This window comes from Hyaena hyaena, unplaced genomic scaffold (assembly GCF_003009895.1).
Source record: "Hyaena hyaena isolate Hyena2069 unplaced genomic scaffold, ASM300989v1 scaffold_123, whole genome shotgun sequence".
Lineage (NCBI taxonomy): Eukaryota > Metazoa > Chordata > Mammalia > Carnivora > Hyaenidae > Hyaena > Hyaena hyaena.
The window spans coordinates 1773536-1798463 of NW_024080756.1; the positions used below are offsets into that span (position 1 = coordinate 1773536).

General features: G+C 39.0%; 1 protein-coding gene across 1 annotated transcript in view; it reads right to left on the minus strand.

Moving 5' to 3' along the window:
• Positions 1-8023: 8023 nt before the first annotated feature.
• SEC63 (SEC63 homolog, protein translocation regulator) overlaps positions 8024-24928 on the minus strand; it is a 79469-nt gene continuing 62564 nt past the window's right edge. The window contains exons 19-21 of the mRNA XM_039237394.1: positions 22029-22127; positions 9423-9527; positions 8024-8435 (exon numbers count right to left, since the gene is read on the minus strand). Coding sequence (XP_039093325.1) covers positions 8292-8435; positions 9423-9527; positions 22029-22127 — 348 coding nt within the window. The 3' untranslated portion in view covers positions 8024-8291. The remainder of the gene's footprint in view (positions 8436-9422; positions 9528-22028; positions 22128-24928) is intronic.

A 24928-nucleotide genomic window follows, 5' to 3' on the forward strand; every position in this document is an offset into this window, starting at 1 on the left:
TGCCAACTTGTCATGTATACCCGATGTGTGAGTCTGTCCACATGTGCGAGTCTGTTTCTGGATTTCCTTTCTGTATCACTGGGCTTTTTGCTTTTGTCCCAATACCACACAGTCCTCATTCCCATTCTCTTTCAAGCCCCCTTGAAACGGGATTTTGTCTCCACTGCAATTGCTATTAGGAGGATCAGCAACAGGACAATTCTCAGCACTCATTTTACTTGCCTTCTGAACCGCAGGCGACACCAGTGGCATCCCTTCTCCTGACACTGTCCTCCAGGTCACTACACTCTTGGTTTCCCTGCTCTCCTTCTCTGCCTCCTGCACCACTGCCTCCCCGTCTGCCCCCGCCCCACCCCCAACCTGTAATGGCAACCCCCTCAGGGCCCAGACCTCTGTTCATATTTCTTTAGGGGTCCCATCCAGCATGTAAATGCCATTTAACCCTAGGTTTATATTTCTAACCGGACTTTGTTCGCAAACCCCAGACTCATATGTCCAGCCACCACTCTAAGTTTTCCATATGAAGACTCTCGAACTAACATACCCAAACGGGACTTCTAATCTTTCCTCCCAGATCTGTTCTACCTTCTGCCTCTAACTTCTCAGCTGATGGCAACTCCCTCCTTCCACTTGTCAGGGACATCCTCAGCAGCATCCTTACTCCCCCCTCTCTCTCATAGCAGCACATCCAATTCATTGGGCAAGCCTGCTGGCTTTACCTTCAGATATGCACAGCCCCAGTGCAAACACTGCCCGCCCCCCTCCATGGCTCCCACCCCGTCCCCCGAGCCTCCATCTGGGCCGAGGCACAGCTATACTATACACCTATGGCCTTGTAATGTGTGTAAGAACTTCAGGGAGCTTTCTGCAATAACCTCACTGGGTCTTCGTGCATCAAGCCTCTCTCTTGAGTCCGTTTTTGTTTGTTTGTTTTAAACACAACAGCCAGAGGAGTCCTTTTAAGACACAAGCATATCCCATCCCTCCCCTGCTCAAAATCCTGCAGTGGCTCCCACTTCACCCAAAGTAGAAGCTGATGTCCCTATGAGGGATTACGGGGCCCAGTCTGCTGGGACTTTTTTCTCTTTCCCCTGATTCACTCTGATCCGCTCACTGGCCTCTTGGGTGCTCTGCATAGAGGCCAGGCTGCTCCTGCCTTAGAGCCTGTGTGTTTGCTCTGCCCTCTGTCCAGAACTCTGCCCTCTAATCTGTACGCCTAACTTTCTCGTTCCTTCTTCACTCCTTCAAGCCTTGGCTCAGATGGCCGCTTTGAGATGAGGTCTGTCTTGACCATGAACACTGAAACTGCCTCCCCTGCCTTTCTTATCTTTCTCTACTTCTTCCATTACACTTACCAAGTTCAAATATACCATTTACATGGTATATTTACCTCTTCTGTTTATTGTTCATTCTTTTCCCCCTGGTAGAATGCGTGGCAGGGATCTTTTCCCCCTTTTTCTGTTCTGTTCTCTTTGTGTCCCAAGCACCTGGAACAGTAAACAATGGTCTATTATTAGCTTTGTCCTCTGCCCCTCCCTGCAGCCTCAGGCCCCTGGAGCTGGAGAAGGAGAAGAACCTCCTTTGGGGAGCAGGGTTTTCCTGTGGTAGCTCCGCTGTGGGAGGCTGTGTGGCGCAGGTGGACACATGGGTATGGACTGTGGGCAGCAGCCTCTATGGAACGGTGCCTGCATCCCTGCTCCAGTTCTGTCACCAGCTGTGACAAGTCACTTCTCTTCTCTGGGTCTTCCTTTTTAGGTCTCTCCCTCACATCAACCCCTGGCCCTCCGTGGGTAAAACTGGGAGTGCAATTTACTTCAAACTAGCGCTAAAGAGAAGGCATGTCACGAGTTCTCAGCACTTACTCGCATGCTGTCCACCCCATGGAGGTAGCTCCAAGACCCAAATCCAGGGATTTTGGGGGCGCCTGGGTGGCTCAGTCGTTTGAGCATCTGACTTCAGCTCAGGTTATGATCTCAGGGTTCATGAGTTCAAGCCCCGCTGTCAGCCCAGAGCCCGCTTCAGATCCTCTGTCCCCTGGCTCTCTGCCCCTTCCCCACTTGCGTTCTCAGTCTCAAAAATAAACACATAAAAATTTAAAAAAAAATTTTTTTTTAAACTCCAAAAGCAAAATCCAGGGAATTTTGTTTCTAGTCCACATTTCAGGTCGTTTATGTGGAGGGTTAGGGAGGCAGGTACTTGGTTCAATCAGATTATAAAACCTTTATTTATGCAAACTTTATAGATCATACTGCATGAGATGGAGGAAGGCTTCTTTTTTAAAGATTTTTTTTCTCACTCTAAAAATTTTTGTTTCTAACACACATTCAAAATTCTACTCGAAACTCAGTTTTAGTATTCCCAAACCCAAACTCCCATCTGAAATGTGCTGCTCCTGATGTGTCACTCCTGATATTTAGCGAGATACCCTGTCATTAAGTCAGCAGACTTGAAAGGTGTGGGGGTTTTCAGTGTCTAAAGAAATAAGGCTGCGAATCATAACACCATAGTTTCATCTCCAGTTCTCCAAAGCACTTTGCTGAAAATCACATTAATCCTTGTAATTTCCATGATAATAGGCCCGGATCAGGGTTGTGTAAGAAAGGGGTGGGGTAAGTGGGGCCAGAGCTCCTTGGGATCGTGGGAAAGAGTAACTGCAGAGTTCTGAACCGAGAGTTGGTTGTGGCAGAGCTGTGACTTCAGGACACTTGGGAGGGGAACCTTGCTGCCCTTCAGCTCAGGCACCCCTCCTGGCGCTACCCCTTCACTCTGTTTCACAGTGTGTGTGCTATCACGTCAAGGAGAGGAACCGTATAGGCTTTTGGAGAAATCTGGAAAGTGATGTTCAGCACAGTCAGTGACTGAAGTCCTAAGGATATGGTAGAAGATCAAGGAATAAAAAAGCTGGAGAGAAACTAATAGAATACTGGATGTCAATTATACGGGAGTTTCTTTTTTAAAGGCAAGAGAAACTTGGGATGTGATTATAAAGTAAGTAGACTAATTTTACCAAGATATAGATGCAGACTAATGCATATAAATGAGGGAGGCTATAGTTATCCTGGTAATCTTATTGGATGTCTCAAATGCAGTTTAATGATCATGATTTTTAAAAGTCTCTCATTAAATTTTAGTCACATGCCTCATTCTTGATCAAAATGTCTATCAGCAAATCCATTCCCCTCCCCATTCATCTGCATAATCTCCAAACCACTTTTCACAGTCAAAACCAAAAATAAATCTTCCTTCAAAGGATGATCCCAGGTGCCAGCACGACTATTCAGAGTATTTCAGAGCTTCCTCAATTTCAACCGAAGAAAGTCCAAAGACTCCCTGTGAATAGAGGTACTATGTCTTTTGAATTCCAACTTTTGAGAGACAGTTTTCCATGGGAATCTCCTGTTTCTGCACATCTTGTGAGCGGAGGCAGAGCATTTTTGTTCCAGACTATCTTTGTATGTAGGAAACAACCTTGGAAGAGAGCATATTCCCCTGGCGGACAGCCTTGACTGCATGCCCTTTAAAAGACTAGGCTTCCTGAGCTAGAAATTCCTCAGCTGTGACAGAAACACACTCCGGGTGCAGGCTCTGCCTGGGTTACTCTGCCTCGTCCCCCTGGAGCTTGGAAAGCAAGAGATGAGGAACAGGAAGCTCACACAGTCCAAGAGGCTTCTGACCTGGGACTCTCCCATCTGTGGCCAACGTGCATGATACTGTGGCAGGTTAACTTGTTAGCTTGCACACAGCGTGCGTCTCAGACCCTTCACAGTTCTTGACACCAGTCACCCCTGAAGCTTACATTTATAGAGTAAAAGGATTTCTTTGTCCTACCTGATTTTCACCGCTCTCAGGCAAATGATCTAATACAATTCCTGCACAATGAATATATAAGGACCATCTTCTGGAGATTGTTGCAAATGCCCTTAATATTTCTAGCCAGAAAAATGAGAAGTAAATATAATGTATTAAAAGACATATGTAAGAGAGACAAAGGTTAGAAAGGACTAAAAAAGATTAAACGGGGAAGAAGGTAATCCTAGAAGGTGGAAATAAAACAAATTACAAAGCACGTCTTTAATTTTGGTTTAGTCCCACAAGCGAAACCCTTCTTTGCTAACAAAAATTATGCCCTATCGCCCTCTGCCGGAACCAGGCTGGAAACTACAGGGAAATCGTTTGAAGTTGCTCTTCCTGGAATCTGCTTATATCTGTTATGCATTGCTACCATTTTCCAGATTTTAAAGTATAAACCTCAGAAGTTCAGAAAGATAAAGGAACTCAGCTCCCTTTGCATGTGCAGCCTGACAGGTTAATGCTGAACTACCTCATGCTGAAAAGAGAATGGACAGTCCTTCCCATACTCATCTTAAATTTGTAGCAGTCAGATTGCAGGGAGCACTAACAGAACTATAGCCTTTTCTGGACGTCCCAACAGGTCGTCCCTAGCAATTCTGCCTCCATCTGCCCCACTTCCATTCCATGGAATCTGCATAGAACCCTTCCCTCATCTATTAACCCCATCGCCAAACCTACTCAGTTCCATCTCAGCCAGTATCACTTTACTCCTGGGCCGTACAATAGGACTAGACAGAGTGAATGCCAACTCTTCCAGCAGAGTAACATCACACTGTGAACTCAAATGGTGAGTGTCGAAAGTCCAAACCTTCACTGTAGTTTAAATGTCACCCTATCTATACCTAAAAGCAGCATGCCTAAATGTTTTGATCATGCACTGAAATCACAAAAAGATGATGCACCAATAAATGTATTATTTATTTACGAATTATGTGTACAATTGTACAATATATTATGTACATTATAAAACACACAAAAATAGAAATTTAAAAGGATGAGAGTAAATACAAATAACCATTTTACCTTTTCCCAATGGACTGCTGATCTGCATACCCCAGGTATATATATCACACATCCATCTGAAACCACAGCCCTAAAGCATGCCAAGGATTGCCATATATGGATTTTTAGCTTGTTTACAAAAAAATGTACAAGATCATAGCTTTTAAAGTTTTGCAAAATAGACCTAATGTCTAGTTTAAATGTGTGAAGATGTTTGACACTAACTTAAGACACATTAGGGCCAATCACTACCCACTTAGTGAAATGTTGATAGTTCCATGATAGCTGTTTCATCTTAAGGCAAATTTAAATGGGGGATTTCATAGAGTTAAGAATATTTGGTGAGAAAAACGCTTTAAAGAAATACTTAAATGATGACGATTTGCCTGTTTAAAAAAAAAAAAAAAAGCTAGTACCTAAAAAAATAATTCCTCTGCCTATAGTGGAAAAGACTTTAAAAAAAAAGGGGAGGGGCATTCCAAACAACGGCCATTATCTAACACAAATGGTTGAGAATAGATTGCCACACATCTGCCTGTCCTAAAACCAGTGAGTCCTTAAGAACGTGAATTCTTTGACTTCTATAGCCCCAGTAACGAATTATAGACCTGAAAACATAGAAACTCAGTGAGTATATGACAAACGATGAACTGATGAACAACCCCTCAAACATGTAGAGTGCTGAGTTACATTTGAAAAAACTTGCTAAAGAACACTTCAGCATCTGGTCGTGATTTTTTGAAGCAAAGAACTAGACAAACGTCATGGTCAGCAATACACTCAAGAGTTGCATTACATTTCTCAACATCATCCCACCTCTTTTCCCCATCAGTCAGTCCTTCGGCATCCCACAACCCACATTGCTTCTACCCAAGGTCTGGGCTTCCAGCCATGCAGTGGAGTACAGTGAGCCAGGCTTGTCTTTCTCCAGCCCTCAGTGCAAGCTGGGAGAAATAGAAAAGTATTTCCCACACAGAGAACCTTATTCAAAGTGCTCCTTAATTTAAAAAAGTATTCATGAAAACTTAAAAAATTTTTGTAGGAAGGACAGGAATATCTGACTTTTGAGATTGAGATACACACATGACAAACACCACAGGGACTCAATCAAGTTTTGTTAACACTAAAATTTACAACTGCTAGACTTTCAAGTGTGGTCTCATGGAAGAGTTCTCTTGTAATAGGTGCCGCACCAATTTAGAGAGAAATATTGCACAATTTAAATAACTTAATTTCATAATGTTTCACTTTGTGTATACACACTGATTTCATCTGTATGTTCAATTACTGACAAAATAGTTTCTTGATGAAAACAAAACTGAAACTACACTAAGTTACCATTAGATTAATGCAAACCAGGGTTAGGTATCAAATCTTGATCAGGAGAAGCGATAGGGAGTTTAGAGGTTTGCTGAAGAGATGGGAACCATAAACCGAAGGCTCAGTTTTTTCACTACTGCAATATGGAGTTTTTACCTAAAGCACTTATTAGAGGATAATGTACTTACGTGGTTGGGAAGTACATATATATCACCCAGAGGGCAAAGGAAAACAGACTAGTGGGATTTTTCCAAGGTCAAGGTGTTGCTGTTTTTTTAAGTACTGTGGTGGGTTACTAGGTTGTGAAATCCTCCTCTCTAAACACAGAAAGCTTCTTTAAGACAAAATAGCTACTAGAATAGAAATACTTTCTTGAAAATTTTCTTTTAAGAAAACCAGGATATGTGCACATTACACATTGTTTGGTTTGTTCACGTTTTCTCGAACAACTCCTCTTGCTTGATGCTCCAGGCAGGGCTCTCTGCCTTCTACCACACTTAAGTGACCAGCAGCTGGCTCATCTGACACTGGAGCTTCCCAGCAAAACCTTACTCAAAAAGTAAACCCTCTACTTGTAAAGTGAAACAGCTCCTCAGTGGCACGACTGAGGCACCTTTAAAAAGAAAAATAGGTGATGGAGTTTCTAGTGAAAAAACTGCTTTGAGCATATTGTAGAAAATATTATATTCTAAATTTAGAACCAGAAAAACCATTCATGTTTTTGGTAAGTTCCAAATTTTATTTCCAACTACTGCAGTAACAAAATACCAGTGGTAATTCTGAATGGCAAGTGGCAACCTTTTAAATCAATAAGGTCACAATCAGTATTCCAACAGTACTTAGGCCTATGGAGATTTTGATAGAAGAGGATTATTACAATCAGTACTATATTATTACAGACATATGCTTCCTCAGTATCTAGTAATAAAAATATTCGTCCTACCTCAATGATTCATCATGTATACATTTCTACTCTCTATAAGCACTATCCTTCTGGGTTGCAATGTGTGAGGGGAAATTCCTCCCACTCATGGATTTTTCAATACCATACAGATATAGTGGTCACTTCAGAAGTAGCATACACTATTAAACTTTTAGTTGAAAAATAAAAGAATGAATTCTCCTATTATATGCTTTCTCTGGGAGTAAAAAGACACACCATTACAAACATAAAATGAGTCAAATTTCTATTTTATTGACAGGAGTCCAAAATGAATACAAAAAAATGCCTCCTTTGCATGTTATCTATTTTTTTCCTTAAAAGGTTTCTGAGTCAGGTAGATTAAAAGCTAAGAATGTATTTTAGCTTTCATAGTGAACCTTTTAAAAAAGGTTTAATAACATGAGTCACCAACATCATATGGTCCCACAATCATTTTTAGACCTATAGCTTATAAAAAGAATTAGATCCTGCACTGATCTGCTAAAATAGAGGCTTAAAAATGTTTTAAGCCATGAAAAGCCATTTTTACAGTCTGTATAGTAACTCTGGGCAATTAAGAAAAGGAAAATCCCCAAATGTAGCCCTCTGTATTATGCGGAATGTGACAGAATGCCAACTTATGACCAAGATAGATAAAAACAAAAAGTTTAAAGCTATGAATAGAGCTGTTATAAATAGTCCTGTATCACTGCAAAATGTCAATAAAATGAATGATAAAGCTTATCAAAAAATTAAAACTTGAGCAGATGTTACTTAAAACATATGTATGGTGTTTATCATACTTTAATGTTTGCTACAAACTAAAGCTAAACAAAGAAAAGTTGCTCACTTATAGATTGGTTTTCATGTACCTTTACTTTTACTGGGACCATAAAATGATCAGATAATACATAGCCCACACTTCTGGACAGTTATAACAAAGGGTTTATTATCATTTGCAGATGAAATAAATGCACCATCCCATCCATACTTGAAAGGCTTTAACAAGCCTTAAGTGTTTTTCAGACTGTACCAAGGCACTACCACTGCCTAGTTGTAATATGCACCCATTTCTAGTAAAGAACTAATATCTCCCTCAACATCAGTTCTGCACTGTTTCTGGTTTATTATACACTTCCAAAAGAGCAAAAATTTGCAAATATGTGCAAATATTGTGGTTCATTCATAGTACTGCTTAGTCATCATCTTCCTCCTCTTCTTCCTCTTCCTCAAAGCTATCTTCAAAGCCCTCGCTGTCTTCCTGGTCTTCATCCCCTTCTACTGCTGTATCCCACTGCGGGTGGTTTTCTGGTACAGGCTTGGCCTCGTGAACTTCCAACTATAAAGAAGAATAAAATAGACATGAGAAATTTGGGGAAGAATAATAGAAGAAATATCTGATAAAAGATTTTCTTTGACCACAACGATTATAAAGAAATAGATTTTATGGTTGTAACTCTAAATTTAACATAATTACTTATAATAAACATTCATCCCAGAAATAAAAAGGTAATCTAATAACACGCAAATGTCGTTAAATTTCTAATGCAATCTGACATTTTAATTTTACAGAAACTATGCTATTTACTCTGTAGCATGAAAGATTAATAATTGTGATTCTGGAACAACAGCACTGAGATATGTCTCAGTAAGTCTGCTGAGGGAAGAAAAGCTCAAATGTGACTTTTAAAAAGGTATTTTGCAGCCTCCAGCCTCATGAAATAAAATTCTATTGACAATGGAAAGAAACAGGAGATCGTCATGGGAAAACACAGGCATGCCTGTACTGGCTCCCTATGCTCTGGGACTCCAGCATACGGTGCAAGACTTCAATACAGCTTTTACACAAGAGAACACCTTTTATAAAACCTCAAGTGATACTGGTAAACACTGACAGGAATGTGCTTCAAATGATACTTACACAAGTGTATACTCTAATATGATAAAAAAACAAATTAGTTTCAGAAATTAATAAACACTCCAACAGAATCTATGGGGAAAATACATGTGCTTTTCTTAAAAAAAAAAAAAAAGAATCCGGTTGGTGAGGCCCTATAAAGCTATAGCATATAAAAGCACATTAAGAGTATCCCTTAAGTAATTTATATTTAACATTCTAAATCTAGTATTTTCAAGGTTCTAAAGCATTATACTCCTTTAACTCAACAACTTTATTATGGAAAGAGCAGGCCGTTAAGAATATCATATATAAAGTATAAGATGACATCTTTTTCCCTCTATTACTCCAAACCAGCAATGCTTCCCTAGTATATTAAGCACTTCTTCAAACAGGAAACCATATTTATTGAAGAATCACTATTATTACCTTCAAGGGTTTAATCTGATCCAAACCCATATAGGAATCTGATCTCAGAAACACTGTATACTGATAATTTCCAGGCTTGCCTGGTGCAGGAAACTTCAGTTCTACCTAGAAGAAAAAAAACAGCACTTAAAATCCGTATTTTGAGAAATGGAAGAAACAACAGTTCACTCTTAAATTAAAATTCCTAGATAAGAGTATTTAACAGGTTAAGTATGTATTCGGATGACACAGGGAGTCCTAACAAATGTTACAAAAGTTGGAACCCCAACATATATGTGTGTGTATCTGTATGTATATATACACATATTTATGTCATTTATTATATACACTATGCAAAAAGGAAACCAAATTAGGTAGGATTTATGGGGCTAACTTGTATCTCTGCAATTCAAGAAAGCATATTTGGAGCAAACCAAGTTCTATGTTGACCATCACACCTTGACAACTTGAAGAAATGAAGTAGGGAATAAAGGAAAATAAATGAAATGTAAAAATAACATAGGCTTCACCATATAGGTAATTCTCATGTAATTTTCTTATTTCTAAGATAAATGCAATGAGATAATAGAAAATATATATATTGGTCTCTACCCCCAGTTCGTGGGACAGAGCTAAACCCCTATAATTTCCTAAGTGATAAGAGCACTAAGAACATTTTTTGTTCTCGTATTTGGTCTGTGACGCTGGTTTGTGACACTGAGCTTGTAATCCTGCAGAATTACCTGGGTAACAGAAATGTGTTTTGTTCAAATGAGGTGACCCTTGATGCGCATCTAGATGAGGTCTCGTCACCAGGAAGACCAAGCCATGATTAGAAGTTTGGAGCTCTGAGCCATATCCAGCCATTCTCCAGAGACGGGCTAGAAATTGAGTTAATGATCCCTCATGCCTATGTGATGAAGTCTCCATAAAAATCCTGAGTTAAGGGGGTGGCTCAAGGAGCTGCCAAGTTGGTGAGTACATGGAGATGCTGGGAGAACGGTGTCCTCAAAAGAGCATGGAAACTCCATGCCCTTTGCCACATACCATGTCCTATGTTATCTCTTCCATCTGAATAGTCCTCTGTATCCTTTTTGCATTATTTTATAATAAACTAGTAAACATGTTTCCCTAAAGGGCGCCTGGGTGGCTCAGTCGGTTGAGCGTCCGACTTCAGCTCAGGTCATGATCTCGCGGTTCGTGGGTTTGAGCCCCACATCGGGCTCTATGCTGACGGCTAGCTCTGAGCCTGGAGCCTGCTTCAGATTCTGTGTCTCCCTCTCTCTCTGACCCTCCCCTGCTCATGCTCTCTCTCAAAAATAAATAAAATATTAAAAAAAAAAGTTTCCCTGAGTTCTATGAGCCATTCTAGCAAACTGTCAAACCCAAGGAGGGGTTCATGGGAACCCCAATTGATAGACAGCTGGTCAGAAATACAGGTGACAACTTGAGACTTGCAAGTGGCATCTGAAGCACGTGGAGGGAGAGGGGCAGTCTTATGGGGCTGAGTCCTTACCGTGCGGTATCTGATCCCAACTCCAGATAAAAAGAGTCAGTGTTAAATTAAATTGCAGGACACTTAGCTGGTGTCACAGAAAATTACTTGGTGTGGGGTAAAACCTGGTGTCAAAAGTGCTGTGAGTGTGATAATAGTGTGAGTTAATGAGAAACACACAAGGGAAGTGACTTTTTCCTTTACAAATGCTCACTGTTGAAAATACCATATACTTTCACTCATATGTGGAATCTAAAAGACAAATGAGGGGCGCCTGGGTGGCTTAGTCGGGTTAAGCGTCCGACTTTCGCTTAGGTCATGATCTCGCGATTCGTGGGTTCGAGCTCCGCGTCGGGCTCTGTGCTGACTGCCAGCTCAGAGCCTGAAGCCTATTTCAGAGTCTGTATCTCCCTCTCTCTCTGACCCTCCCCTGCTCACGCTGTCTCTCTCTCTCTCTCCTAGAAATAAATAAAAGTATTTAAAAAAAAAAAAAAAAGACAAATGAATAAATCAAAACCAGAATCTAACCTATAAATACAGAGAAGAAACTAACGGTTGCCAGAGGGAACAGACGGGGAGGGGATGAGGGGATGGGCAAAATGGGTGAGAGGGAGGAGGAGATACAGGCTTCTAGTTACAGAACGAGTTAATTCACATAAACATAAGGTACAGCCTAGAAAATCTAGTAAATAGTACTCTAATAGCACTGTACGGTGACAGATGGTAGCTACACTCATCGTTAGCACAGTGTAACATACAGAGAAGTTGAGTCACTATGTTAAACACCTGAAACTAATATAACATTGTATGTCAACTATACGCAAAAAAAATTTTTTTTGAACATGCCGAATATCTTAAAAGGTTGAGAAGATACTTATTTCCTATCAAATCATAAACTTCATATACAAAGAGTTAGAAACTCTTTAACGTTCAATTCCAGGGGAAGGAAGATGCCGGGGGAGTCGGAGGACCCTATGCTCTCATAATCCCACAAATATAACTGGATAACTATCACATCATTCTACATACCCTAGAAGTTGACCTGAAAACTGGCAGAAGAAACTCCACAACTAAGGGTAGAAAAGAGGCCATGTCAAAGGAAGGAAGTGTAGAGATGTGGCTTGGGCAAGAAATGGATTATGACCACTGTGGTGGGTAGGGAGCTGTGGTCATGAAGGAGCCACAGGAGAGTGCATGGGGAAAAGGAATCCCCATAGTAACTGGCTTAGAGAGCACAAGGGCCTGAATTACTTGAGTTCTTGGAACCAGCAGAGCTTTTAGCCTGGAGTTTGAAATGTAAGCATGCTTGGCTCTGGGAAAGCTTAGAGGACATTGGGGCTGCTCTTGGAGAAAAGGTAGGGCAAACAGTCCACAGATATACAGTGTGGAAACAGTGACCTGAAGAGTGCAGGGGGCACATAGTGCGGAGGGTATCTGTTCATCTCACAGTGCATCGTTGTTGACAGATAGCATTCACGGAGATCCCTGGCCACTGCCTTTCCCTCCTCTCCCCTTCAGCACAAGCACAGGGCCACCTGCGGGAAGCAGCAGCATCACTGATACCACCTAACTTGCTTCCACTAAGCCCCCAGGCCCTGAGCTCCAGTGCAACTGCCCCTCCCAGTCACACTTGCTTCAGTCCCAGCACAGCAAAGCCCCAAGTTTAGCAGGGCCCTGGCTCCCTTGGCGGTGGCAGAAGGACTCATTTCACAAGCAGACCAGAATACACCTAATTAAAACTAAGTCACGTTCAGGCTAGGGACCAAACACTGCCCACCAACAAAGAGACCCTCTGCAGATGACTGGCCTGAAAAATAAAGCAGCCAGGACACAAAAGCAAAGTGCAAACAGCACACATTGAAGACATCCCTTGAAGCTCCAGACCCTGGGGAACAAAAGACACTACACTGCAGGACACTACAGGACCTCTTCTAAATATAAAGCCATTATCCTCAAGAAGAGGAGACAAAGCTGACTTTCCTAACATGGAGACAGGCACAGGGACTTAGACAAAATGAGAAGACAGAGGAATCTCTTCCAAATCAAATAACAGGACAAGGCCACAGCAGAAGATCTAAGCAAAACAGACAGAAGTAATGCCTGATTGAGAACTTAAAGCAATGATCATAAGGATGCTCACTGGAAGTGAGAAAAGAGGAGAGGACCTCAGTGAGATCATTAACACAGAGATAAGGACTAACAGCAGAGATAAAGGGCTCAATAAACAAAATAAGAAACACACCTGATGGAATAAACAGCAGGCTGGAAGATGCAGAGGAACGAATTAATGGCCTAGAAGACAGCAATGGAAAGTAATCAAGCTGAACAAACAAAAGAAAGGAGGATTATGCAAAATGAGAATAAACCTGGGAACTCAGTGACTCAGTGACATTAAAAGGTAACATTCACATTATAGGAGTCACAGAAGAAAAGAGAAAAAGGAGACAGAATTTATTTGAAGAAATAATAGCTGAAAATTTCCCTAATCTGGGAAGGAAACAGATATCCAGATCCAGGAGGCACAGAGAACCATCAAAAAAATGAACAAAAGCAGATCCACACCAAGACATATTGTAATTAAAATGTAAAATATAAAGAAAAAATATTAAAAGCTGCATTAAAAAAAAAAAAGACAAATACATACAAAGGAAACCCTATAAGGCTATCAGTAGATTTTTCAGCAGAAACTTTCTAAGCCAGAAAGGAGTAGCATGATATATTCAAAGTGCAGAATGGGGAAAACTGCATCCAAGAAACACTATCCAGTAACATTATCAATCAGAATAGGAGAGATAACGAGTCTCTCAAACAAAAAGTAAAGGAGTTCATGACTACTAAACCAGCCCTGCAAAAAAATATTAAAGGGGACTCTGAGTGGAAAGATCAAAAATGACACTATGAAGGTAAGATAGACAAAAGCTGTAAAACTGAATACTTCTGTAAAAAATCAGTCAAGGAACTCACAAAATAAAAGGATATAAACTATAACAATATATACCGAAAATGTGGGGAAAAGAGGAGCAAAGGATGGGTTCAAACTTAAACAACCACCAACTTAATATAGGCTGTTATATGCAAATGATGTTATGTACAAACCTAATGGTAACCACAAATCAGAAATCACTAATAAATACGTAGAGAGTAAAGAAAAATCCAAATATATCACTAAAGAAAACCAGCAAACCATGAAAGAAAGGGTCAGAGAAAATCTTTAGAAACCACAAAACATGTAATAAAAGGGCAATAAATCGACATCTATCAATAATTACTCTGAATGTGTGAGGCTTCTGGATGACTCAGTCAGTTGAGTGTCTGACTCTTGATTTAGGTTCAGGTCATGATCCCAAAATTGTGGGAATGAGGCCCGCATCTAGCTCCATGCTAAGCATGGAGCCGACTTAAGATTTTCTCTCTCTGCCACTCTCCTTCACTAAAAAATCATCATCATCATCACTCTGAATGTAAGTCAAAAGACATAGGGTAACAGAATGGATAAAAAAACAAGACCTATCTATATGCTGCCTAGAAGAGACTCATTTCATACCAAAAGACAACTGCACACTGAAACTGAGGGGATAGAGAAACTTCTTTTTTTTTTTTTTTTTTATATTTTTATTTATTTCTAGGAGAGAGAGAGACAGCGTGAGCAGGGAAGGGTCAGAGAGAGAGGGAGTCACAGACTGAAACAGGCTCCAGGCTCTGAGCTGGCAGTCAGCACAGAGCCCGACGCGGGGCCCGAACCCACGAACCGCGAGATCATGACCTGAGCGAAAGTCGGACGCTCAACCGACTAAGCCACCCCGGCGCCCCATGGAAGAGAAACTTCTATCATGCAAACGAACGTCAAAAGAAAGCCAGAGTAAAAATACTTGTATCAGACAAAACAGATTTTAAAACAAAGACTGTGACAGGAGACACAAAAGGTCGCTATATAAGAATTAAGGGGACAATTCAACAAGATATAACAACTGTTAAATATTTATGCACCTGACATGAAAGCACCCACATTCATAAACCACTTAATAACAAACATAAGGAAGGGTGCCTGGGTGGTTCAGTTGGTTAAGCGTCTGACTATGGCTCAGGTCATGATCACACGGTTCGTGGGTTTGAGCCCCGCGTCGGGCTCTGTGCTGACAGCCAGCTCACAGCCTAGAGCCTGTTTCAGATTCTGTGTCTCCCTCTCTCTCACCCTCCCCTGCTCACTCTCTCTCTCTCTTTTTCTGTGTCTCCCCAATTCACACTGTCTCTGTCTCTCTCAAAATAAATAAACTTAAAAAAAAAAAGCTAACCACAAGAAAAATTCTGGATTAATCACAAATGCATGGAGATTAAATAACATGTTACTAAACAATGAACGTGTCAAACAGGAAATAAAAGAAAGAACAAAAGAAAATGAAAACACAACAGTCAAAAACCTTTGGGATGCGGGGGAAAGGGAGAGAAGCAAACCATGAGAGACTCTTGAATGCTGACAAAAACTGAGGACTGATGGATGTGGAGGGGAGGGGGGGATGGGCATGGAGGAGGACACTTGTGGGGATGAGCACTGAGTGTCATGTGGAAACTAATTTGACAATAAACTATTTGTAAAAAAAAAAAAAAAAAACCTTTGGGATGCAGCAAAACAGGTTCTAAGAGGGAAATTTATCACAATATAGGTATGCCTCAGGAAGCAAGAAAAATAAACAACCTAACCTTACATCTAAAGGAGCTAGGAAAAGAACAAAAAAGCCTAAAACCAGCAGAAAGAAGAAAATAATAAAGATCAGAACAGAAATTAGTAATATAGAAACTAAAAATGACCAATACAATAGATCAATGAAAGCAGGAGTTGGTTCTTTGAAAAAAGTCAATAAAATGGATAAACCTGTAGCCAAAGTTAAAGAAGAAAAAAGACCCAAATAAATAAAATCATAAATGAGAGACAAGAAATAATGACAAGCACTACAGAAATACAATTATAAGAGACTATTATGAAAAACTATATGCCAACAAATTATAGACAACCTAGAAGAAATGGATAAGGAACATATAACCTACCAAAACTGAAACAGGAAAAAACAGAAAACATAAACAGACTGATAACCAGCAAAGAAACTGAATCAGTAATCAAAAAACTCCCAACAAACAAAAGTCCAGGAGCAGATGGCTTCACAAGTGAATTCTAACAAATATTTACTTTTTAATTTGTGTGTGTGAGAGAGAGCGTGCAAGCTAGGGGTAGGGGTTGAGGGGAAAGTGGAAGGTGGGGGGAGGGACAGAGAGAATGAATCTCAAGCAGGCTCCATGCTCAGTGCAGAGCTCAAGGTATGGCTTGATCCCACAACCCTGGGACCATGACCTGAGCTGAAATCAAGAGTTGGACGCTCAACTGACTGAGCCGCCCAGGTACTCCTACTAAGTATTTAAAGAAGATTTAATACCTATTCTTCTCAAACTATTCCAAAATATAGAAAAGGAAGGGAAACTTCCAAATTCATTCTATGAAGTCAGCATTACCCTGATATGAAACCAGATAATGACATCACAGAAAAAGAGAACTACAGACCAATATACCTGATGAAAATAGATGCAAAAATCCTAACAAACCAAAACCAGTGATACATTAAAAAAAAATTATTCACCATGATGAAGTGGTATTTATTCCTGCATTGCAAGGGTGGTTCAATATTCACAAATCAACCAACATGATACATCACATCAAGAAGAGTGAGGATAAGAACCATATGATCATTCCAAGAGATGCAAAAAAAAAAAAAAAAAAGCATTTGACAAAGTGTAACATCCATTCATGATAAAAACCCTCAATGCAGGTGTAGAAGGAACATACCTCAACATATAAAGGTCATATATGAAAAACAGAACTAACATCCTCAATGGGATAAAACTGAGAGCGTTTCTCTTAAGGTCAGGAACAAGCCAAGGATGTTGACTCTCAGTTTTATTCAACATAGTACTGCAAGTCCTAGCCACAGCAATCAGACAACAGAAAAAAAATAAAAAGGATCTAAATTGGTAAGGAAAAACATTTTTCATATTTGCAGATGACATGATACTATATATAGAAAACCCAAAAGACTCTGCCAAAAAACTTCCAGAATAAAATAACTCAGTAAAGTCACAGGATACAAAATCAATGTATAGAAATCTGTTGCATTTATATACACCAATAATGAAGCAGCAGAAAGAGAAATTAAAAAATCAATCCCACCTACAACTGCACCAAAAACAGTAAGATACCTACAAATAAACCTAATCAAAGAAGTGATCTCTGAAAACTATAAAACGATTATGAAATAAATTGAAAATGACACGAACAAATGGAGACATTCCATGCTCATGGATTGGAAGAGCAAATATTGTAAAAATGTCTATACTACCCAAAGCAATCTACATATTCAATGCAATCTCTATACCAAAATGCCAACAGCATTTTTCCAGAACTAGAATAAATTATCCTAAAATTTATATGAAACCAGAAAAGACCCTGAATAGCCAAAAGAACCTTAAAAGAGTAAAGCAAAACTGAGGCATCACAATTTTAGACTGCAAGTTATATTACAAAGCTACAGTGATCAAAACAGTATGGTAATGGCACAAAAACAGACATGTAGGTTAATGGAACAGAACAGAAAATCCAGAAATAAACACACAATTATGTGGTCAATTAATCTTCGACAAAGCAGGAAACAATATCCGGTGGAAAAAAGATAGTCTCTTCAGCAAATGGTGTTTGAAAAACTGGACAGCAAATGAGAAAGAAAGAAACTGGGGGCATCTGGGTGGCTCAGTCGGTTAAGCATCTCACTCTTGATTTTGGCTCAGGTCATGATCTCACAGTCTCACAGTTCCTGAGACTGAGCCCCACATCAGTCTCTGCGCTGACAGAGCAGAGCCTACTGGGGCTTCTTCTTCTCCCTCTCTCTCTGCCCCTCCCCCACTTGTGTGCATGCTCTCTCTCAAATAAAGTTAAAAAATATTTTTTTAATAAAAACTAAGAAAGAAAGAAAGAAAGAAAGAAAGAAAGAAAGAAAGAAAGAAAGAAAGAAAGAAAGAAAGAGGAAGGAAGGAAGGAAGGAAGGAAGGAAGGAAGGAAGGAAGGAAGGAAGGAAAGAAAGAAAGAAAGAAAGAAAGAAAGAAAGAAAGAAAGAAAGAAAGAAAGAAAGAAAGAAAGAAAGAAACTGGACCACTTTCTTACACCATGTACAAAAATAAAGTCAAAACTGGTTAAGGGCCTAAGCCAGGTTTTTATGAAACCATAAAAATCCTAGAAGAGAACACAGGTAGTATCTTTTTTGACACTGGCCGTAGAAATTTTTTTCCTAGATAGGTCTCCTGAGGCACGAGGAACAAAAGCAAAAATAAACTACTGGGACTCCATCAAAATAAAAAGCTTCTGCACACTGAAGGAGACAATTAACAAAACTAAAAGGCAACCTATGGAATGAAGAAGATATTTACAAGTAATCTAATAAAGGGTTAATATCCAAATATATAAAGAACTTATAAAACTCAACACCCAAAAAACAAATAATACAATTAAAAAATGGGCAAGGCATGAACAGACATTTGGCCAAAGAAGACCTACAGATGGCCAACAGACACATGAAAAGATGTGCATCATAACTTACCATCAGAGAAATGCAAATCAGAACTACAATTAGGCATCATCTTATACCTGTCAGAATTCTGGCTAAAATAAAAAACATAAGAAACAACCAGTGTGGGTGAGGATGTGTAGAAAACAGAACCCTCTTCCACTCTTGGTGGAAATACAAACTGGTGCAGCCACTATGGAAAACAGCATGGAGGTTCTTCAAAAAATTAAAAACAGAAGTACCCTACAATCCAGCAATCACACACTGGGTATTTACCGCCAAAATACAAAAACACTAATTCAAAGGAATATGTGCATCCCTATGTTTACAGCAGCATTATTTACCAAAGCCAAATGATGGAAGCAGCCCAAGCGTCTGTCAATTGATGAATGGACAAAGAAGATGTGATATATACACACAATGGAAAATTAGCCATAAAAACAGAAATGAAATCTTGTCACCTGCAACAACATGGATGGAACTGGAATGTATAATGCTAAGTGCAATAAGTCAGTCCAAGAAAGACAAATACCATATAATTTCATTCATATAAGGAACAAAATAAATAAGAAAAAAGAGAAAAAAGAGAGAAAGAAACCAAGCAACTGACTTTTTAACTATAGAGAACAAACAGATGGTTACCAGAGTGGAGATGGGTGGGGAATGGGTGAAACAGGTGATGGGTATTAAAAGGTGCATTTGTTGTGATGAGCACCAGGTGATTTACAATAACTTTTTAAAAAAGTTTCAGGGGTGCCTGAGTGGCTCAGTCGGTTGCGCATCTGACTTTGGCTCAGGTCATGATCTCACCGCTTGTGGGTTCAAGCCCCGCATAGGGCTCTGTGCTGACAGCTCAGAGCCTGGAGCCTGCTTCAGATTCTGTGTCTCCCTTTCTCTCTGCCCCTCCCCTGCTCATGCTCTGTCCCTCTCTGTTTCTCAATTAATAGATAAATGTTAAAAAAAATTTTAAGTTTTATTTTGACAAAGGAAGAATAAATTATTAAGATGTCATTTGGATGTTTTGGCAATCTGCCTCCAATCTCCAAAACCCAGATTTTGTAGGCAAGATTATATATTAAAACAAACTAGAGGGGCGCCTGGGTGGCTTAGTCAGTTAAGCATCCGACTTTCGTTTAGGTCATGATCTCGCGGTTTGTGGGTTAGAGCCCCGCATCGGGCTCTGTGCTGACTGCCAGCTCAGAGGCTGGAGCCAATTTCAGAGTCTGTATCTCCCTCTCTCTCTGACCCTCCCCTGGTCACGCTGTCTCTCTCTCTCCTAGAAATAATTAAAAAATATTAAAAAAAAAACTAGAAAAATCATGGGAGAATCTTTTTTTTAATTATTCTCACAGTTTGACCTTTGTAAGTCACCAGAAAACCAAGAGAAACAAAAGAAAAAATTACTAAATCACACTGTAAAAAAAATCCAAATAAATAAATAAATGTTTATATTTTCACCTAGTAAAAACCACCATAATGGTAAAACAAAGTGGGGAGAAATGTTTGCAACAGATATCACAACAGGCTGATTTCATGATATTTAAAACAACAACAAAACAATTGCCAAAACTAATTTAAAAGACCAATAAAAATGAACAATGGTCACAAACGGACACAAAGAAAAGTACAATTCAAATACACTGAAACATGTTTAGTTTCATTCTAAAGAGAAATACAAAACTGAAACTACAGAGTATAACTAGTAAAAATTGATTCAGTTAAGAATCACCAATTACATTAAAATGAGTGGGAAAGACTGTTAGAGAACAGGAATTAACACACTGCCCAAGTATCACCCCAAAGATTAGAAGAAAAAATACCTTTTACAGTAAAGAAGCCTTAACTAAATGTTCAACCATGTTATCACCAATGGGGGGCAAACTGATACAATGTACTCCGATTTGATGCACTAAGAAGGTTACATCAATTACGTAGTATTGTTACCAAAAATTATAAGATAAATACAATTACGTGTAACCAATGAGACAAATTAAAACTGAGGGAGAGTCTACAAAATACTTTGCCTGGAGTCTTCAAAAATGTTAATGGCATGAAAAATTTTTTTTAAAAAGGCCAAGAAAGAGTTCTAGAATAATGACAAATGACAACCAAATGTAATGCATGATCTGTGACTGGATCCTGAATTTTAAAACAAAATAAAAACTAATTAAGAAAAAAAAGGATGTCTGGGTGGCTCAATCAGTTGAGCATCCAACTCATTTTGGCTCAGGTCATGATCTCAGGGTCATGGGACTGAGCACTGCATCAGCGCAGAGCCTGCTTCTTCCTCTCTCCCCCTGCTCCTCCCACACGTGTGCACATGCATGCTCTCTGTCTCAAAAATCAAAAATAATTTAAAAACAAAACAAAAACTGTATCAGGCACTAGTGCCTATTTAAGGAAATCTGAATATGGACTGCATATTAGATAAATACCATATCGATGTTAAATTTCCTGAACATAGTAATTTTATTGTGCTTATGTATGAGATGGCCTTTGTTCTTATGGTACCCTGGTAAAACTTATATTTAAAAGATAATAAAACTGCTCTATCAAAGAAATACCCTTAAGTTAGATCTAAGTGTCAAATAAACAACGACGACCTACTTCATACATTTACTACTTGGTAATAAAGGGGGAAATTTACTTTCTGTATTAAAATCAGGGGCACGTGGGTGGCTTAGTTGGTTAAGTGGCTGACTTCAGCTCAGGTCACGATCTCACAGTTCATGGGTTCGAGTCCGGCATCAGGCTCCATGCTAACACCTCAGAGCTTGGAAACTGGAGACTGTTTAGGATTCTGTGTCTCCTCTCTCTATCTGCTTCTCCCCCACTTGCACTCTGTCTCTCTCTCTCTCTCAGTAAATAAACATTTAAAAAAATATTTTAAAAATATTTTTAAAAACTCAACATTACAGAACTATCTTGAAATTAAAAAAAAAATCTTGCTCTTGTCTACCAAGTCCAGGTGAAAAGAACCTTCTTTCTAGAAAAGTAACATGAAAAAAATCAAGAAAAACAAGAAAAATAGAAAGGAGTTGCCAAGGGTAAAATATATTTATCATGATAGTACATTAGTGATGTCATTAACAATGAATAATGCTAATAATCAAAAATTCCACTCTAAAAATCTAATTAGCAATTTTTACATTTGTTTTTAAGACCAAAGGTATATATATCTTAGCACTAAATTAGTGAAGATAAAAATTGTAAATTTTTGTAAAATATAATTAAATTCTGGACAAGAAAACAAAAGGTGTTATGTTCTTAAGACACTGATAGGAAAAACTTCCCAAAGTACGTTGAAAACAAGTTTTTAAGACTAAGAAAGTTGCCTACTTTTAACAATACTATATAAACTTCCAATTAGTTGCCCCCAAAGACACCAGAGAAGTTATAAAATGTGCCTTAACCAAAAAATACAAGAAGGCAAATGTGATAAACTGATTCCTAAAAAAGATTTTATGAAGCAGCTTGACGGTGAGATGTCATACATTTGTAAAAACTGAAATAATGTTGCTGGATAATTACCTCTTCTGTATCTTTTAGTGTACACACATGATATGGCATAGATATTAATGTCTGTTCCTTTCTATCTGCGATATAAAGCCACCACCATTCTTGTTTCTCCTGCAAAGAGAAAAAAAAAGGAAAAGAGTATGTTAGCAGAAAGAACTAGAGAAATAACTGTCTGCCTTGTCTCATTCTAGAGGTACTGTTCTGGTTTTGTTCACTGCAGCACCTCCAGCACAAACACAGTGCCTGGTATAAAATAGATATTCAATAAATGTTTACTGAATGAATAAATTGTTCTTAACCACTTGTGGATCTGCTGTCCAAAAAAATTCTGCATGTAATCTGGGGGTTTCAAACGGCCCCTTAAAAAACCATAGTGATGGGCCTCTGTAGTAAAAACCCCTGAGGGTTGCCTGGGTGGCTCGGTGGTTGAGCATCTGACTTCGGCTCAGGTCATGATATCACGGCTCATGAGTTTGAGCCCTGCGTCAGGCTCTGTGCTGACAGCTCACAGCCTGGAACCTGCTTCAGATTCTATGTCTCCCTCTCTCTCTGCCCTTCACCTGCTCACACACTATTTCTCAAAATAAACATTAAAAAAAACGCCAAAACCCCTGATTAACCTTAAATGACAAAAAATATAAAAAACAATAAAACATTACAAACTGTTACAGTATAATCCAGCAAATAATCTTAGTCATCTTACCAAGTAATAAACAAAAGCCAGAAAGTAAGAGTAGAAGGGACTTGGTCAACCAAATCAGAAATCATTAAAATATACGACTCTTTAAGAGATCATCTCAGGGGCACCTGGGTGGTTAGGTGGGTTAAGCATCTGACTCTTGATCTCACCTCAGGTGAGCTTGAGTTCTTGAGTTCGAGTCCTGCATTAAGCTCTGTGCTGATGGTGCAGAGCCTGCTTAGGATTCTTTCTCTCCCTCTCTGCCCCTCTCTTGCTTGTGCTTTCTCTCTCTCTAAATAAATTAACTAATTAAAAAAAAGATCATCTCAGATTTAAGAGCCTATCTATACCTTTCACTGCATATGATTTTAATAAGCACAGCATTTTTAGTTGTACCTCATAAAAGATTAGGAACAGAAAAAGAGCCCAGAAAAGAAACTGACACCAAAATGTACAATGACAGCAGAAGAACTGACGGGAGACAGAAAAATATTTTAAACAAACAATTAGAAGACCCCGCAGTCTGGAGGCACCAAACTTCAGTGTACTCAGTGAGCACTGCTGTACAGGACACATCAGTAACTGTTTAGTCATGTCTTAGTACCCTCTGCTTAAGAATTGGTCAGGGAAGAGATCTTCTTTAAACAGCTCAAAGAAAAATGTTTTGGAGCTAAAAAATAAACTCTAGGATATTCAAAATACTCACTTAGCCAAAACAACACTATACTGTTCTAAATTCTCAATTATCCAAAAGAAAGTTAAAAAAAAACTTTTTACTGAGAACAGTATCATAGGGAAAATGTCTTTTTAAGCCAAAATCACTTGTACTTTCTATTTTATTGTAACCACAAGAGACTGAAATGTGATTTTCTAATAATGTTACACTAAGGTTGACTAAAAATTCTTGTAAACTACAAAGCACATTAATAAGCAAAATAAATCACAAGTATATAATTAATCCAACTTCTGCTTAACCCAAAGTGGACGACAACAGGTATATGTATATACATATATGTATGTTTGTCTGTGTGTGTAGCACACACAAAGTGCGTAAAAACAGTATAATGGACTCAAAATGCAGTATCAATTTCTGCAACTTGTGGGCCAGAGTCTCAGTCACAATTGCTTGATTCTGCCACTGTAACATGAAAAGAATACATGTGACTGTGTTCAAAAAAAACTTCATTCATAAAACAGGCAGGGAGGCAGACTTGTCTGCAGGCTGTAGTTTTTGTCAATGCCTGATTTAAAGCCACACAGACCAGATTTTTTCATTTCTCTAAAACCTTGCTTTTCTTCTATTAAATGAGGAGCATCTACCTCAGGCTGTGTTGTGAAGATGAACTGATATAATACAAGTAAAATATATATTAGAATGTCTAGCACACTGAGTATGACAAATGATAATCATGATTATTAATGAAATGATCTCATTACTAGAACACATATGTAATATAAGCAGCACAGGGATATGTTTAAAAATGTGCGTATCTTCTTTACCTCTCCACTAAGAGAATGCCTTTCCCTCCCCTCTCTCAGGCTAATTGATTAAAATGTGATTCATTCAAAAATACTTATTAAGAAGCTAGTGAATATGAATCCATGGCACCGTACCTGTGCCCAGACTCTCTGATGCACATGGTGAAAGTGGAAAAGATGTTCTAACACAACTTATTTACATTTTCAACACAATAGCTTGTCTACTGTGTGAGATTCCCCACCATTCTTAACATATTAAGCATAATGAATGAGTTTCAGTTACATGTAAGTCAATTACAAACATACAATTTTAAGCAATTTAAATGGGTAGTGTGGTAGTTAGGGTAGTTCTGCAGGTACATGGGAAGGTAGGTGGGTAGATGTTAGCAAAATCCTAAATAAATTTTGTCTGATAAATGGTACTTTTTGAGATGCTTACTGTGCAGTTGTAGAAAATCAGAAAAAGGTATTTTCAAAGCTAAAATGTTCTAAGGGAGTGAATGGATGTTTTGCTTATTAACTAAGCATGATCTAAAATGAACTGTCTATTACAGGGGTACAAATTATGAAGCTTATAACATCCCATGGCACTTTTAAAACCAATCAATGAGTGAAATTTACTCGCTTGATTTAGGGAGTCTTGGAGTTGGCAGACTATGACTGCAATGGGCAAAACGCCCCTAACAGATGGGCTAGTGCTCAGGACACGCCAGGAGATCAGCAAGCACATTAACATGGAGTCCTGGGCTGACTT